We start from the raw sequence: 13,231 nt of genomic DNA, 5'->3' as shown, positions 1-13,231 counted from the left end.
GCTTTAAAAATAATGAGATGTATTAAGACAATAACAGAAGAACATGATTAGACTATGTGAAATATCAAAAAAAATGTTAAACACACGAACTCACTCAATATATTTTACCTTAGATTGATAAAATTATCACATTTGATGTAGGTTTCTGCATCTTTACCAAGATGTTAAAACAATGTTGAAAACATACACTAACTACACCCTCCTATCCACATCGACGGGACAGTAGTGGAGAAGGTGGAAAGTTTTAAGTTCCTTGGCGTACACATCACGGACAAACTTAATTGGTCCACCCACACAGACAGCGTTGTGAAGAAGGCACAGCAGCGCCTCTTCAACCTCAGGAGGCTGAAGAAATTCAGCTTGTCACCAAAAGCACTCACAAACTTCTACAGATGCACAATCGAGAGCATCCTGTCGGGCTGTATCACTGCCTGGTACGGCAACTGCTCCGCCCACAACCGTAAGGCTCTCCAGAGGGTAGTGAGGTCTGCACAACGCATCACCGGGGGCAAACTACCTGCCCTCCAGGACACCTACACCACCCGATGTCACAGTAAGGCCAAAAAGATCATCAAGGACAACAACCACCCGAGCCACAGTCTGTTCACCCCGTTATCATCCAGAAGGCCAGGTCAGTACAGGTGCATCAAAGCAGGGACCGAGAGACTGAAAAACAGCTTCTATATCAAGGCCATCAGAATGCTAAACAGCAATCACTAACTCAGAGAGGCTGCTGCCTACATTGAGACACAAATCACTGGCCACTTTAATAAATGTATCACTAGTCACTTTAAACAATGCCACATTAAATAACGCCACTTTAATAATGTTTACATATCTTACATTACTCATATCACATGTACAGTGGGGCAAAAAAGTATTTAGTCAGCCACCAATTGTGCAAGTTCTCCCACTTAAAAAGATGAGAGAGGCCTGTAATTTTCATCATAGGTACAATTCAACTATGACAGACAAAATGAGAAAAAAAAATCCAGAAAATCACATTGTAGGATTTTTAATGAATTTATTTGCAAATTATGGTGAAAAATAAGTATTTGGTCAATAACAACATTTTATCTCAATACTTTGTTATATACTCTTTGTTGGCAATGACAGAGGTCAAACGTTTTCTGTAAGTCTTCACAAGGTTATCACACACTGTTGCTGGTATTTTGGCCCATTCCTCCATGCATATCTCCTCTAGAGCAATGATGTTTTGGGGCTGTTGCTGGGCAACACGGACTTTCAACTCCCTCCAAAGATTTTCTATGGGGTTGAGATCTGGAGACTGGCTAGGCCACTCCAGGACCTTGAAATGCTTCTTACGAAGCCACTCCTTCGTTGCCCGGGCGGTGTGTTTGGGATCATTGTCATGCTGAAAGACCCAGCCACATTTCATCTTCAATGCCCTTGCTGATGGTAGGCTTTGTTACTTTGGTCCCAGCTCTCTGCAGGTCATTCACTAGGTCCCCCCGTGTGGTTCTGTGATTTTTGCTCACCGTTCTTGTGATCATTTTGACCCCACGGGGTGAGATCTTGCGTGGAGCCCCAGATCGAGGGAGATTATCAGTGGTCTTGTATGTCTTCCATTTCCTAATAATTGCTCCCACAGTTGATTTCTTCAAACCAAGCTGCTTACCTATTGCAGATTCAGTCTTCCCAGCCTGGTGCAGGTCTACAATTTTGATTCTGGTGTCCTTTGACAGCTCTTTGGTCTTGGCCATAGTGGAGTTTGGAGTGTGACTGTTTGAGGTTGTGGACAGGTGTCTTTTATACTGATAACAAGTTTAAACAGGTGCCATTAATACAGGTAACGAGTGGAGGACAGAGGAGCCTCTTAAAGAATAAGTTACAGGTCTGTGAGAGCCAGAAATCTTGCTTGTTTGTAGGTGACCAAATATTTATTTTCCACCATAATTTGCAAATAAATTCATAAAAGATCCTACAATGTGATTTTCTGGATTTTTTATACTCATTTTGTCTGTCATAGTTGAAGTGTACCTATGATGAAAATTACAGGCCTCTCTCATCTTTTTAAGTGGGAGAACTTGCACAATTGGTGGCTGACTAAATACTTTTTTGCCCCACTGTATACACTGTATTTTATACCATCTATTGCACCTTGCCTATGCCGCTCGGCCATCGCTCATCCATATACTTACATGTACAAATTCTCATTCACCCCTTTAGATGATAGTGTCACGCCCTGGCCTTAGTATTCTTTGTTTTCTTTATTATTTTAGTTAGGTCAGGGTGTGACATGGGTATTTATGTGGGTTTTGTAGTGTCCAGGGTGATTGTAAGGTTTAGGGGGTTTATTTAGAGTAGTTGGCTTTATGTTTAGTATAGTTGTCTAGCTGTGTCTATGTAGAACGTTTGTAGCCTGTGTGTGTGTGCACTTCGTTATTTATCTTCACGATCGTTTGTTGTTTTGGTAGTTTGTAAGTGTTTTGTTTCGTTTTGCCTTCTTCAATAATAAAGAGAAGATGGCTTATTTTCCTCATGCTGCGTTTTGGTCCGAATCTCTTCCACACGATCGTGACAGAATTCCCCACCACAACAGGATCAAGCAGCATGATCGGAACCAACAACAGCGGCAAAGTAAACAGGACTCATGGACATGGGAGGAGATCCTGGACGGCAAAGGACCTTGGACTCAGCCAGGGGAATATCGCCGTCCCAAAGCGGAGCTGGAGGCAGCGAAAGCGGAAGCGGAGAGGCGGTTATATGAGGCAAAGGCAAGGCAGAGTGGCTGGAAGCCCGTGAGTAACACCCAAACATTTCTTGGGGGGGGCTAAAGGGGAGTGTGGCGAAGCCGGGTTGGATACCTGAGCCAACTCCCCGGGCTTGCCGTGGAGTAAGAGGGCGTCGTACTGGTCAGACACCGTGTTATGCGGTAAAGCGCACGGTGTCCCCAGTACGCGTGCTTAGCCCAGTGCGGGCTATTCCACCTTGCCGCACTGGGAGGGCTAGGTTGGGCATCGAGCCGAGTGCCATGAAGCCGGCCCAACGTATCTGGTCTCCAGTACGTCTCCTCGGGCCGGCGTACATGGCACCAGCCTTACAGGTGGTGTCCCCGGTTCGCCTGCATAGCCCAGTGCGGGCTATTCCACCTCGCCGCACTGGCAGGGCTACGGGGACCATTCAACCTGGTAAGGTTGGGGAGGCTCGGTGCTCAAGAGCACGTGTCCTCCTTCACGGTCCGGTATATCCGGCACCACCTTCCCGCCCCAGCCTAGTACCACCAGTGCCTACACCACGCACCAGGCTTTCAGTGCGTTTTCAGAGCCCTGTTCCTCCTCCACGCACTCTCCCTATGGTGCGTGTCTCCAGCCCAGTGCCTCCAGTTCCGGCACCACGCACTAAGCCACCTGTGCGTCTCCTGAGTCCTGTACACACTGTTATTTCTCCCAGCACTCGTCCTGAGGTGCGTGCCCTCAGTCCGGTACCACGCACCAGGCATATAGTGCGCTTTGAGAACTCAGTGTGCCCTGTTGTTGTTCCCCGCACGAGCCTTAAGGTGCGTGTCATTAGCCCGGTACCTCCAGTTCCGGTACCACGCACCAGGCCTACAGTGCGTCTCAGCTGGCCAGAGTCTGCCGTCTGCCCAGCGGCGCCTGAACTGCCCGTCTGCCCAGCGGCGCCTGAACTGCCCGTCTGCCCAGCGGCGCCTGAACTGCCCGTCTGCCCAGCGGCGCCTGAACTGCCCGTCTGCCCAGCGGCGCCTGAACTGCCCGTCTGCCCAGCGGCGCCTGAACTGTCCGTCTGCCATGAGCCTGCAAAGCCGCCCGTCTGCCATGAGCCTGCAAAGCCGCCCGTCTGCCATGAGCCTACAGAGCCGTCCGCCAGACAGGAGCCGCTAGAGCCGTCCGCCAGACAGGAGCCGCTAGAGCCTTCCGCCAGACCGGATCAGCCAGAGCCTTCCGCCAGACCGGATCAGCCAGAGCCTTCCGCCAGACCGGATCAGCCAGAGCCTTCCGCCAGACCGGATCAGCCAGAGCCTTCCGCCAGACCGGACCAGCCAGAGCCGTCAGCGAGCCATGACCAGCCAGAGCCGTCAGCCAGCCATGACCAGCCAGAGCCGTCAGCCAGCCATGACCAGCCAGAGCCGTCAGCCAGCCATGACCAGCCAGAGCCGTCAGCCAGCCATGACCAGCCAGAGCCGTCAGCCAGCCATGACCAGCCAGAGCCGTCAGCCAGCCATGACCAGCCAGAGCCGTCAGCCAGCCAGGATCCGCCAGCCAGTCCGGAGCTGCCGTCCCTCAGCCCGGAGCTGCCGTCCCTCAGCCCGGAGCTGCCGTCCCTCAGCCCGGAGCTGCCGTCCCTCAGCCCGGAGCTGCCGTCCCTCATCCCGGTGTTGCCCCTTATCCCGGTGCTGCCCCTTATCCCGGTGCTGCCCCTTGTGTCGATGTTACCCAAAAGATTAAGTGGGGGTAATATGAGGGTGGTCATTTGTAGGGGGAGATATAAGCTGGGATTGACTATGGTGGGGTGGGGACCTCGCCCTGAGCCTGAGCCACCACCGTGGTCAGATGCCCACCCAGGCCCTCCCCTAGACTTTGTGCTGGTGCGCCCGGAGTTCGCACCTTAAGGGGGGGGCTATGTCACGCCCTGGCCTTAGTATTCTTTGTTTTCTTTATTATTTTAGTTAGGTCAGGGTGTGACATGGGTATTTATGTGGGTTTTGTAGTGTCCAGGGTGATTGTAAGGTTTAGGGGGTTTATTTAGAGTAGTTGGCTTTATGTTTAGTATAGTTGTCTAGCTGTGTCTATGTAGAACGTTTGTAGCCTGTGTGTGTGTGCACTTCGTTATTTAGCTTCACGATCGTTTGTTGTTTTGGTAGTTTGTAAGTGTTTTGTTTCGTTTTGCCTTCTTCAATAATAAAGAGAAGATGGCTTATTTTCCTCATGCTGCGTTTTGGTCCGAATCTCTTCCACACGATCGTGACAAATAGGTAGTTGTGGAATTGTTAGATTACTTGTTAGATATTATTGCACTGTCGGAACTAGAAGCACAAACATTTAGCTACACTCGCATTAACATCTGCTAACCATGTGTGTGTGATCAATAAAATGTGATTTGATTTACATACAAAATATATAAACACAGTGGATACTGAAGATATTTAACTCACACTAGTGTCTGTATGTTGCAGAGTGGACTGGTTAGTCTAACACAGAGCAGCTCCACTCCTCTGTCTCCCAGGTCATTGTAGCTGAGGTCCAGTTCTCTCAGGGGGGAGTTTGGTGTCTGCAGAGCTGAGGCCAGAGTCTCACAGGATTCATATGTGAGGTTACAGTCAGCCAGTCTGGAGAGAGGAGATATGTCCATACACTGTTAAATATACAAAGCTTTAAGAATAATGAGATGCATTAAGACAATAACAGAAGGACATGATGTTAAAATGTTAAATGTTAAAAACATACTAACTCACTCAAGATATTTAACCTTAGTTTGATATATTTATCACATTCGATATAGGTTTCTGCATATTTATCAAGATATTCAAATAATGTTAAAAACATTGTAACAAATAAAACTACCAATATATAAACACTATAAAGACAGTGGATACCGAATATATTTAACTCACAGTAGTGTCTGTATGTTGCAGAGTGGACTGGTTAGTCCAACACAGAGCAACTCCACTCCTCTGTCTCCCAGGTAATTGTAGCTGAGGTCCAGTTCTCTCAGGGGGGAGTTTGGTGTCTGCAGAGCTGAGGTCAGAGTCTCACAGGATCTAAATGTGAGTTTATAGCCATCCAGTCTGGAGAGAGGAGATAATCTGTTAGATATACAAATCCTTCATTATAATGATACTGTATACATCACCTCAATAACATAACTTACAGTGCTCTCTTGCAGGTTTTCACTACCGGCAGCAACCTCTGATAACCTTCCATTGTTGTGTTGTATGTCTTCAGGTCAAACTCCTCCAGCACCTCCTCTGACATCAGTAACAGGTAGGCCAGGGCTGAACATTGGTCAGGTTTTAGCTCTGTTTCTGAAAGAGTTCCTGATCGCAGGGAGGTCTGCATGTCTTCAACTAGAGAGTTGGCACCAAGTTCATTCAGACAGTGGAACAAGTTGATGATCCTTTCTGGTGAGGATTCCTCCTCGATCTTGAATGAAAGGTACCTGACTGTTCTCTCAACTGTTTCCTCATTGCTCTGTGTTGTACTTCCTGTCTGTGTCAGAAGGCCTCGTAACAGATTCTGATTGGACTCCAGTGAGAGACCCAGAAGGAAGCGGAGGAACAGGTCCAGGTGTCCATTCTCACTGTTCAAGGCCTGGTCCACTGCGCTCTCGTGTAAGTCAGACAACTTGTTTGACTTCAACTTGTCTGACCAGATTTTGAATTGTCTCTTTTCATAATTATCTTGACTCTTAGTGACTGCTTTGGGGGAGAAAACATTTTCCTTCTTGTCCAGACATGATTCTAAAGCATGCACTGCTGCTAGAAACTCCTGAATGCTCAGATGCACAAAGCTGTAGACCTTGTCTTGGTACAGCACAGATTCTTCTTTAAAGATCTCTGTACACAATGCTGAGTACTCGGATGCCTCTGTGACATCAAGGCCACACTCTCTCAGGTCCTCCTCATAGAAGATCAGGTTGCCCTTCTGCAGCTGTTGGAAAGCCAGCTTTGCCAGTTTCAGGATCATCTCTTTGTCTGACTGAGACAGTTCGTTTGGGTTTGTCTCTGTGGCTTTGTTGTACTTCTTGTTCTTCACAATGATTTGGATGAGCATGAAGTGTGAGTACATTTGGGTCAGAGTTTTGGGGACTTCATCCTTCTCTGCCTCTTTCAGTATCATCTCAAGGACAGTGGCTGATATCCAACAGAAGACTGGTATGTGGCACATGATGTGGATGCTCCTTGATGTCTTCATGTGTTTGATGATGTCATTGGCCAGATTCTGATCTGTGATTTTCTTCCTGAAATACTCCTCCTTCTGTGGATCATTGAACCCTCGTACCTCTGTCACCTGGTCAACACACTCAGGAGGGATCTGATTGGCTGCTGCAGGCCTTGAGGTTACCCAGAGGAGAACAGAGGGAAGCAGATTCCTCTTGATGAGGTTTGTCAGCAGCACGTCCACTGAGGTTGTCTTCGTGACATCACTGCACGTCTCATTGTTTTTGAAGTCTAGAGGAAGTCGACACTCATCCAGACCATCAAAAATGAAAACAGTTTTTGTTTTATCATCTTTAATGATGTCAATCTCTTTCAGCTCTGGGAAGTAGTGGGAAAGAAGTTGCATCAGACTGTATTGGTCCTTTTTCAGGTTCAGATCACGGAAAGGAAGAGGAAACATGAAATGAACGTCCTGATTTGCTTTTCCCTCTGCCCAGTCAAGGATGACCTTCTGCACAGAGACTGTTTTTCCAATGCCAGCGATTCCTTTTGTCAGCACAGTTCTGTTTGTTTTGTCTTGTCCAGGTAAAGGCTTGAAGATGTCATTGCATTTGATTGATGTCTCTTGTGTGGTTTGTTTCTTGGATGCCATCTCTATCTGTCTAACCTCATGTTCATTATTGAGCCCTCCACTTCCACCCTCTGTGATGTAGAGCTCTGTGTAGATGTCCTTGAACGGACTTTGGTTTCCATGGTGTCCAATTCCTTCAGATATGTGTTGATACTTGTGTTTCAGTTTAGCCTTAATGTCTTGTTGGACTGTCAGCAGAGTTTGACCTGTAGGAAAACAATTAGAGTTGGGACTCAGAAGTTTGTTTGTGTGTTTTATAAGGGCCTTTGTACCGTTCTTTGTAATATTAAATGAAACACAGTCTTACTTCTTCTGTCCAGAAGGTTGCGTGTGATCTTTAATGCATCCTCACTGTCCAAACTCTCCACTTCCTTATTGTCATCTGGTAATGGTTCCTGGCTGAAAGCAGGTGGCTGATCACTCTTCATTGATAGCAGGCTGGTTGTAGGTGACTCTGCTCTGGGCTTCTGGACACTGAACAAAACAGGGAGACAGATCACCTCATGAATATCACATCAATACCTCATCTACTTCATTTTAACAACTGTATAGTGGAACTTCTAGAAGTCCTGAGGTTTCTTTATAAAGCTACAGTCTGCAATTGGTAAATCGATTTGGGGCCTTTTAAATGAATGATGTAGACCTACATTTTACGTAATTTGGGAATACTATTCACTTTAGCTTTATGTCTTTAAGAGAACTGTATATTTTACATTTAATTCCTTACCTCTTAGAACTGTTGTCTTGAGTCATTTTGGAGGCAGTGGTCCCCTCCTCTCTCTCCACAGAGAGACTCATTTTAGAGGCAGTGGTCTCCTCCTCTCTCTCCCCAGAGATACTCATTTTAGAGGCAGTGGTCTCCTCCTCTCTCTCCCCAGAGAGACTCATTTGAGATGTAAGTCACAGCTCACTCAGCTGCAATAAGAAATAACAGAACAGTCAATATTTCTCAACATTGTTGAAGAACCATTAACAACACATTTACTGTCTGAGGTCAGAGAGTTCAATCAGACTTCATATTGTATTCAAACATACATAGTCCAATATGTTATTCATTTGATTTCACTTGGATCCCAATTAACTGACTCCATAACAACAGCTAGTCTACCTGGTTGGATCCCCTGACTCCATAACAACAGCTAGTCTACCTGATTGGATCCCCTGACTCCATAACAACAGCTAGTCTACCTGGTTGGATTCCCATTAGCTGACTCCATAACAACAGCTAGTCTACCTGGTTGGATCCCCTGACTCCATAACAACAGCTAGTCTACCTGGTTGGATCCCCTGACTCCATAACAACAGCTAGTCTACCTGGTTGGATCCCCTGACTCCATAACAACAGCTAGTCTACCTGGTTGGATCCCCTGACTCCATAACAACAGCTCGTCTACCTGGTTGGATCCCCTGACTCCATAACAACCGCTAGTCTACCTGGTTGGATCCCCATTAGCTGACTCCATAACACCTGGGGTCCACACACAACTAACTAAAAGACATTACAGAAATCGACTTTACAGTTTACATTGAAAGACGTTAGTAGACATTCTAAACATTTACCAAGTAGACATTACAGACTGTTAAAATAGCTGACAGGGATTTATTCCTAACCCTTCGGCCTCATCAAGCAGCCCTTCAGAAAGACCAGAGTGAACACTTTATCTGAGATTGTTGGTGTTGTGAAGAACAGCACAGTGACAGGGGTCAACATCTCACAGCTGGTTGGGCTGGAGGATGGTACGGTGACAGGGGTCAACATCCCACAGCTGGTTGGGCTGGAGGATGGTACGATGACAGGGGTCAACATCCCACAGCTGGTTGGGCTGGAGGATGGTACGGTGACAGGGGTCAACATCCCACAGCTGGTTGGGCTGGAGGATGGTACGGTGACAGGGGTCAACATCCCACAGCTGGTTGGGCTGGAGGATGGTACGGTGACAGGGGTCAACATCCCACAGCTGGTTGGGCTGGAGGATGGTACGGTGACAGGGGTCAACATCCCACAGCTGGTTGGGCTGGAGGATGGTACGGTGACAGGGGTCAACATCCCACAGCTGGTTGGGCTGGAGGATGGTACGGTGACAGGGGTCAACATCCCACAGCTGGTTGGGCTGGAGGATGGTACGGTGACAGGGGTCAACATCTCACAGCTGGTTGGATTGGAGGATGGTACAGTGACAGGGGTCAACATCCCACAGCTGGTTGGACTGGAGGATGGTACAGTGACAGGGGTCAACATCCCACAGCTGGTTTGGCTGGAGGATGGTACGGTGACAGGGGTCAACATCCCACAGCTGGTTGGGCTGGAGGATGGTACGATGACAGGGGTCAACATCCCACAGCTGGTTGGGCTGGAGGATGGTACGATGACAGGGGTCAACATCCCACAGCTGGTTGGGCTGGAGGATGGTACGGTGACAGGGGTCAATATCCCACAGCTGGTTGGGCTGGAGGATGGTACGGTGACAGGGGTCAACATCCCACAGCTGGTTGGGCTGGAGGATGGTACGGTGACAGGGGTCAACATCTCACAGCTGGTTGGGCTGGAGGATGGTACAGTGCTGGTGGAAAGTTATGGCTGGCAACAACACCTGACTCCGATCTTCAGGCCACTGCCACAGATCAAGCAGAACCAGCACTTCAGGTGAATATCATTTTCATTGCATTGTATAAGGTTATTGTTCTTATCTAAACTTGGAGGTGAATTCATGTTATGCAAGGTTGTAATGTCTTCTCAATTGGTTTAGTTATTTCCTGTTTTACAGCGTCGATGCTCTGGAGCCTGGTGTTGTTGTCGCCAAGGAGCGTTGGGACTCAGTCAGGACCAGGTTCCAGCTGCTGCACAATGCTGACATCCTTCCTCCCATAGATGGTCTGCCTGTAGAAGCACCACCTGGACTGGACACAGCTAGACAAACTGGTCTTTTTGAGAAGATCAGGGAGTTTTGCTACGAAGAAGCTATGGACATCACATTCTCTGCACCAAAGTTACGGGCAGGACAGAAACAGGCTCTCCGAATATAGATTCCCTTGTTCATGTGTGGTTCAGACGGACCAGTTCATCACTGGGGGAGAGTTCCCAGTCATCAGCACTCTCTGCAGTGCCTCTATTCACATGACTCTCTCCTAACACACACCATACGTTGCTGCTACTATAAAACAAATGTATCCTGCTGCTCAGCCACTTTACCCCTGATTGTATACATATAACTACCTCATCTATCACCAGTATCACTGATATGGTTATTGATATTGTTCTTCTACATACTGTATATCTACCTCATCTATCACCAGTATCACTGATATGGGTATTGATATTGTTCTTCTACATACTGTATATCTACCTCATCTATCACCAGTATCACTGATATGGTTATTGATATTGTTCTTCTACATACTGTATGTCTTCATATCACTACCTCATCTATCACCAGTATCACTGATGCGGTCATTGATATTGTTCTTCTACATACTGTATATCTACAAATAACTACCTCATCTATCACCAGTATCACTGATATGGGTATTGATATTGTTCTTGTACATACTGTATATTATGTAGTTCTTTCTCTACATTGACACTTGTCATTTATATTATTTATATTGACACTATCTATTTCTGATATTGCTACTATGTAAGTAACCATTTGTCTGTACAGTTTCCGCCTTCTGTAGAGACCCATCCACTTAGCTAGATGTGGCTGGGGGATATAGCATTTCTATCACATGACCCATCAGATTAGTGTCTGGATTAGCATCATCTAACATTTATACAATGTTTTTATCTGGACACTTTCAGTTGACCTGGAATTGTTCCTAATTGTAGGCTACTACTTTTAGTCTCAATCTTTACTACACTACTCACTGTTTATCACATGACCTCACATGTGGATCCTTAAACAGATGGGTGTGGCTACGGCTTAAGAGGGTGTGAACGATGCTGAATCGGTGTAGACAAAGGAGAGCTCTCCAGTAGGAACATTCAGGAGCCATTTTCTCAAAAGTGGGGTTTCAGGTTTATCAACTTTCAAAGCAGAATGAGTTTCCCATTGTTCCTCAAATGATATGACATTGTATTTTTCAGTTCCCTGTTGTTTTGAACGCGGCATAAACTTTCCACATTAGCCCTTCTTTAAGTTTCAATGCCCATTGCTGCACGTTACTTTTACTTGGCCGAATTGATGAGAATTACTTTTTTTTCTCCAAAGAAACTAGTTTACGTGATACACGTCTTTCTCCGGGAAGTGAAAGAGCGCAAAAATAATAATCACGGTCATGTGCAGTCAATCCCCCATACCCTACCTCATAACCATGTAGCCTATAATATAACATTGATACATATTGACTAGGCTGATCAATATGAATCAGCATCAATGTAAGGAAGCCTAAAATGATCATTATTGAAAGTTGAAATCAGTATTGTAATAACTTAACAATTCTGCGGATGTCTTACCCCCTAAATCACTTCTCTCTGCGATGGCCTAACTTATCCGAAACACTTTTCTACATAAACTTGTAAAAGAACGCTACAAACCTTAGAAACATTTTTCTTCGACCGATCGTGTCTATTTCTTCATCTACTTCCTTATAAATGTACTTCCTACTTCAACACAGTGGGCGGGTTCAACAGGTATAGGTTTATATTATATATTCACAGTTATGTGATGTAACGTTTTCATACAGTTTAACTGTAGTCCCCGAGCAGGTAGATAAACATTTATTCATGTAACGTGTTCATACAGTTTAACTGTAGTCCCTGAGCAGGTAGATAAACATTTATTCATGTAACGTGTTCATACAGTTTATGTCACGTTCCTGACCTGTTTTTCCTTTTTCTTGTATTTATTTAGTTGGTCAGGGCGTGAGTTGGGGTGGGTTGTCTATGTGTTATTTTTCTATGTTGGGTTGGTTGTGTTCGGCCGGGTATGATTCTCAATCAGAGGCAGCTGTAAATCGTTGTCCCTGATTGAGAATCATACTTAGGCAGCCGGGGTTCACGTGTGTGGTTGTGGGTGGTTGTATCTCGTGTTCGTGCCACACGGGACTGCTTTCGGTTTTGTCACGTTTGTTGTTTTTGTATTTGTAAGTGTTCTGGATTGTTTCGTTTTAATAAATCATCATGAACGCAAATCACTCCGCATATTGGTCTGATCCTTCTCGCCTCTCCTCGTCCGAGGAGGAGGAAGACGACAGCCGTTACAGTTTAACTGTAGTCCCTGAGCAGGTAGATAAACATTTATTCATGTAACGTTTTCATACAGTTTAACTGTAGTCCCTGAGCAGGTAGATAAACATTTGAATAAAAACATAGTATTTATTTTTGCTCCTAACACTAACACACCTGATTCTGCTAATCAAAGGCTTAATGATAATGAATTAATTAGTAGAATGTAGTGTGTTAGTTCTGGGAAAACAACTAAAACCTCATTGGGGTCCCAGAGGAGAGGTTTGGAATACACTGACTTAGAATAATGTGATACAAATTAACTCATTATTTATAAATTATCTCAACAATTCACACACACACACACACACACACACACACACACACACACACACACACACACACACACACACACACACACACACACACACACACACACACACACACACACACACACACACACACACACACACACACACACACACACACACACACACACACACACACACACACACACACACACACTCAAACACAAACACAAACACATACACAGAGAGGCCGGGACACACACACAAGA

At 46.0% G+C, this 13,231-nt stretch overlaps 2 protein-coding genes across 2 annotated transcripts in view; both read right to left on the bottom strand.

Moving 5' to 3' along the window:
- Positions 1-13,231, bottom strand: part of LOC139577797 (NACHT, LRR and PYD domains-containing protein 5-like) — a 138,331-nt gene that overhangs the window by 89,221 nt on the left and 35,879 nt on the right. The window lies entirely within an intron of this gene.
- On the bottom strand, positions 5,847-8,401 carry LOC139577783 (NLR family CARD domain-containing protein 3-like). The gene is made up of 3 exons (XM_071404956.1): positions 8,218-8,401; positions 7,798-7,964; positions 5,847-7,696 (listed from the first exon to the last, which is right to left on the bottom strand). Exons 1-3 carry the CDS (start codon positions 8,376-8,378, stop codon positions 5,847-5,849), a joined length of 2,178 nt encoding a protein of 725 aa, XP_071261057.1. The 5' UTR covers positions 8,379-8,401.

Source organism: Salvelinus alpinus, chromosome 6 (genome assembly GCF_045679555.1).
Source record: "Salvelinus alpinus chromosome 6, SLU_Salpinus.1, whole genome shotgun sequence".
NCBI lineage: Eukaryota > Metazoa > Chordata > Actinopteri > Salmoniformes > Salmonidae > Salvelinus > Salvelinus alpinus.
The sequence above is the reverse complement of the archived record's forward strand: the minus strand, read 5'-3'. Positions and strand labels throughout refer to the sequence as shown.

Coding starts and splice junctions, on each gene's coding strand:
- LOC139577783 (XM_071404956.1), bottom strand. CDS start 8,378: ATGAGTCTCTCTGGGGAGAGAGAGGAGGAGACCACTGCCTCTAAAATG. Junction 7,965..8,217: donor CAAGACAACAGTTCTAAGAG/GTAAGGAATTAA, acceptor TGTTTTGTTCAG/TGTCCAGAAGCCCAGAGCAG. Junction 7,697..7,797: donor CAACCTTCTGGACAGAAGAA/GTAAGACTGTGT, acceptor GTTTTCCTACAG/GTCAAACTCTGCTGACAGTC.